Genomic DNA, 3,950 nt, shown 5'->3' with positions numbered 1-3,950 from the left:
GAAGGAAGAGATCTACTATTTTACTTCTTAGGAAGAACTAAGTGACTGTCTTCATAGTTAAATGCTGCATACACTGTGTCAGCTCCAGATCTATCTCTAGCTGTTCAAATTGGCCACCAGCTATCTACATGCGTCTCTTTTTCCCTGGAAGATCTGGAATGTCCTAGAGGAACAGGCTGGACAGTATCTGGAATCCTCACACCCAAGCCACTAAGGTTTAAAATGAGAGAGAATAAAAGAGCATGGGCCATGCTATAGAGAGATATTAGCCACTTATATGGCATCAATAGAAAGCAGCCCCACAGAGCCCCAGTCCCACAGAGGCTCTCTTTTTTTAGGTCTTTAGGTATCTAGAATTCTCATGTAATTTCATGAGTCTGGACTTACAAATTGTTTTGTATGAATCGAGTACTTTATCTATAATAGACAAATAAACAAATATTATAATTCCCTCATCTACACTACAATAGACGTCTAGAGCTGCCAATTCATAAATCCAAGCCCTAAAGGCTAAATTTCTCCTGCAGGTTTTCTTACTTGTTTAGTTAATGTCTATTTCATAAAATTGTTTTCCCCTAAAATAATATTGTTAGGGTACCTTCCTGAATTTCTGCTCCAAGTTTTAGCATACTTTCCCCTTACAGAGATAAAAATAAAAATAAAGCTAATCCTCCATCTGTTAGTTTGATCGCCCTGTAGCTGTCCTTTTCCGATCAGATTTTCCTGCCCCTGATCACTTTTATTGTCCATTGCTCATTGCCTTTTAGAGGTGGAATTCGTTTTAAAGCAAGTTTATATGATCCATACTATTTCACTAAACAGTTTCTCTCTCAGAATTAGAACCTTTGTAGCTTTTATCTTAACAGATTATTCTTAAATAAAACATGTACATTTTCCCACTAATGATATCACAGAATTCATTTAAATATAAAACACTATTTAATAAATACAGTTATCATCTTATTTTCAGTGAAAACCTCTGATTTGCTTTTTTATTCTGATATAACCAATGACCCTTTGTTCATTAATTGATTTATTTCTTTCAACACATACAGCTACAATGCGCTATTTAATGTGCTAAATGCTAAGGAAACAATATTCATATGAAATCTGATGGTAAAAACAGATATTATCAAATTATCAGAAATATGATATATAATTTTTAATCATTAAATGATTGGTGCTGAAAGAGCTTAAACAAAGAATCTTGCAGGAGGCAAGTAATGGTATAAACAGAGGAAAAGGGCTTGTGCAAAGACCCTGAGGTAGGAGAAAGTATGGTCTTTTGAAAGAATTAAAGTAAAACGGGTCAGTGCAGCTATAGTAGAGAGGGAGGGAAAACGAGCAAGACAGTTTTGCAGAGATTAATGAGGAAAAAATCACTGAGGGAATCCTGGATTGTACTCTAAGAGCAATAAGAAACTCTTAAAAGATTTTAAGGAGAGAAGTGATAAGACGTAATTAAAATTTTAAAGGATAATTCTGGGTTCTTCAAGGGGAATTAACTTTAGTAGGAAAAAAAAGTAGATACAGGTGACCAATTACAAGATTCTGAAACATGGGATTCTTCAGCAAGCCAAAGGATCAGCTAAAAACAGAATTCAAGATTTTTAACAACTTGTCCAGCATCCAGATTTGACATTCCATGAGATGGTACAAAGACATATTTATGTGACTTTGAAATATTATGAAAATTGCTGTCAGTAAATTTTAAAACCTTCCATTATGTATTTATTAACATGAACTGAAATGTCATCTTTAGAAGATCAGTTTTCCATTAATAAAGCTTGGTTAGCCAAACACTGATAACTAAATTTAAATTTAGAATTTTTAACTATGGCTTATTGCTAATGAGCAAAGGCTAAAGTGTTTAGAAATTGGAAATTCAAATTTTGGGACAATATTTTTTGAAAAACTATGTGTCTTATGCAAGAATACCCAAATTCAACATGCTCATTTCACTTACCCACCAGCAGTGCGTGGCCTAAAATATTGTAGAACACATTACTATCCACCGTGAGGCCCACGGTCCCGAACATGCTGAGTCCTCTACTGAAGGCACCCCACACCGTGCAGCCCTGAATATAGGAATCTGAACAGGAAAGGGCCGGGGAAAAATGAGAAGAGAATCTTAAAGGGCACTCAGATTCTGCTAATCATCTCCAAAGCAAGCTGTATGATAACTAAGAACATTCTCCCACACAATGATGAAATTCAGGAAATGAGGAGTTAGAAGCAGAAACCAAATTTTAAAAATGGGCAACTCAGGCTAAAGTGCTTCAAAGATACCACAGAAAAGCAGGGTAGAATCCAAGATGTTGAAAAAGAAACACATCTGATAAAAAGACAGGATGGCCACACTACGAAAGACTACGTGGCTGTCACAGTTTCCAATTGGCCACCATCTTTGGTATGAACTCTCATCACAACGTGGCGGATAGACAGCAGGTAGAACGGCGTGAAGAGTGAGACTTACAGACCAGTCCTGATTTTTGAAAACTGCATCTGGCATGAGGAGATATAGTCATTATTTCTCGAGCTGTGAAGTAATATTTTTAATTTGCTGGGCAACGATATTTAACTTTTTGGGCCAAGAGGGCCAAAGGTTCTCTCTTTTTTAAATTAAATTTATTTGGGTCACATTGGCAAATAACATTATATAATTTTTAGGTGTACAAGATTGTAATTTGACATAAGCAAAGCCAGAGGTTGACCTGAGGATCTCAACTCTCATATCTGTATATGGTGGGTTTATGAAGCTGAAGGGGAAGTACCCTATATACGGTAAAAGGAACTGACATTTAGCAAAACCATCACACTGGCTCCATGAGCATGTCTTATGACCTCCAAATGAATTTATGTGGACTGGCTCAACAATGAATATATATTTACTGAATATCAACTATATATTTTAGGAATTGGGCATTGTTCTGAAGATATAAAGATGCATAAAACTAAGTAAATTCTGCACTTGTGTATCTTTAGTCTGATGGAGGAAATTTACACTAAAATAATAAAAAATGTATTATTTGGCTAATTAAATTATAAATCCTGAAAAAGAAGTTTTGTATTATTTCTAGTTAATGAGAAATATATCAATGTCAAATGTTTAGAGTATTGGAAAAATTACTTTTGTTTATGGAATAATTTGATTTTTAAATTGGAACTACAGAAAATTCTTGACTATAAATTCTCCGTAGATGCAGGGCCTCCACATTCCCTTTGATATCAGCTCCCCTAGTACCAGATGCTCTCACCTTACTCAACAATAAGGTAAACCATCTGTATCTACTTCTATAGCAAACACTGCCTGTGGCAGACTTTTCCCAACTTCAGATCTCCCCCATAGTATCACTCCATTAGGATATACCTGCCCGTCTGAACAACCGACAAGTACTAATGTGTTTATCGAGATATTATGAGTTAAGTTCGGGAATTGACAAACCTTTAAAAGTGGTGTGCATGCAAAGATTCCAAGACTCTCTAACTCTAATTGCTGGGGTCAATTGGCTACATGGGTCGTGAGGGCCTTCAGGGCATGAAATAATGAAAGATCTCTGCAAAGAATGACAGAAGTTTCTAACCTCTGGGTTAATATGTCCTCCCCTCCTAGGAAAAAAAATTGCATTTTAAAATGGGGGACAATGGGGGACAATGTATTAACTTCACGGTTTTCAAACTTTTTTTTAAAACACTGAATCTATTTTCAAGTAAAACCTAATTTATGAAAATGAATTAAAGTATGGCTACTCTGAAGCAGAGGTTAGAGAAGGCAGATGAAGTAAATGTTTGAGCAAGAGAGGGTTTTGATTATGTTCAATTGATAATTCATATGTGACTGCTATTCTCATTTTTATTGGAAACTGGCCCCCATATCAAATATTCTGCAACATTACAAGCACCAGGAAATGAAAAACCAGAGAGAAGGGCACAAAGATACTGATAGCCTG

The 3,950-nt window shown here is 35.6% G+C and overlaps 1 protein-coding gene across 1 annotated transcript in view; it reads right to left on the bottom strand.

Annotated features, from left to right (window-relative positions):
• PKHD1 (PKHD1, fibrocystin/polyductin) overlaps positions 1-3,950 on the bottom strand; it is a 413,647-nt gene that overhangs the window by 242,534 nt on the left and 167,163 nt on the right. Inside the window, exon 41 of the mRNA XM_006926447.3 lies at positions 1,967-2,092. Coding sequence (XP_006926509.2) covers positions 1,967-2,092 — 126 coding nt within the window. The remainder of the gene's footprint in view (positions 1-1,966; positions 2,093-3,950) is intronic.

This window comes from Pteropus alecto, unplaced genomic scaffold, assembly GCF_000325575.1.
Source record: "Pteropus alecto unplaced genomic scaffold, ASM32557v1 scaffold7, whole genome shotgun sequence".
Lineage (NCBI taxonomy): Eukaryota > Metazoa > Chordata > Mammalia > Chiroptera > Pteropodidae > Pteropus > Pteropus alecto.
The sequence above is the reverse complement of the archived record's forward strand: the minus strand, read 5'-3'. Positions and strand labels throughout refer to the sequence as shown.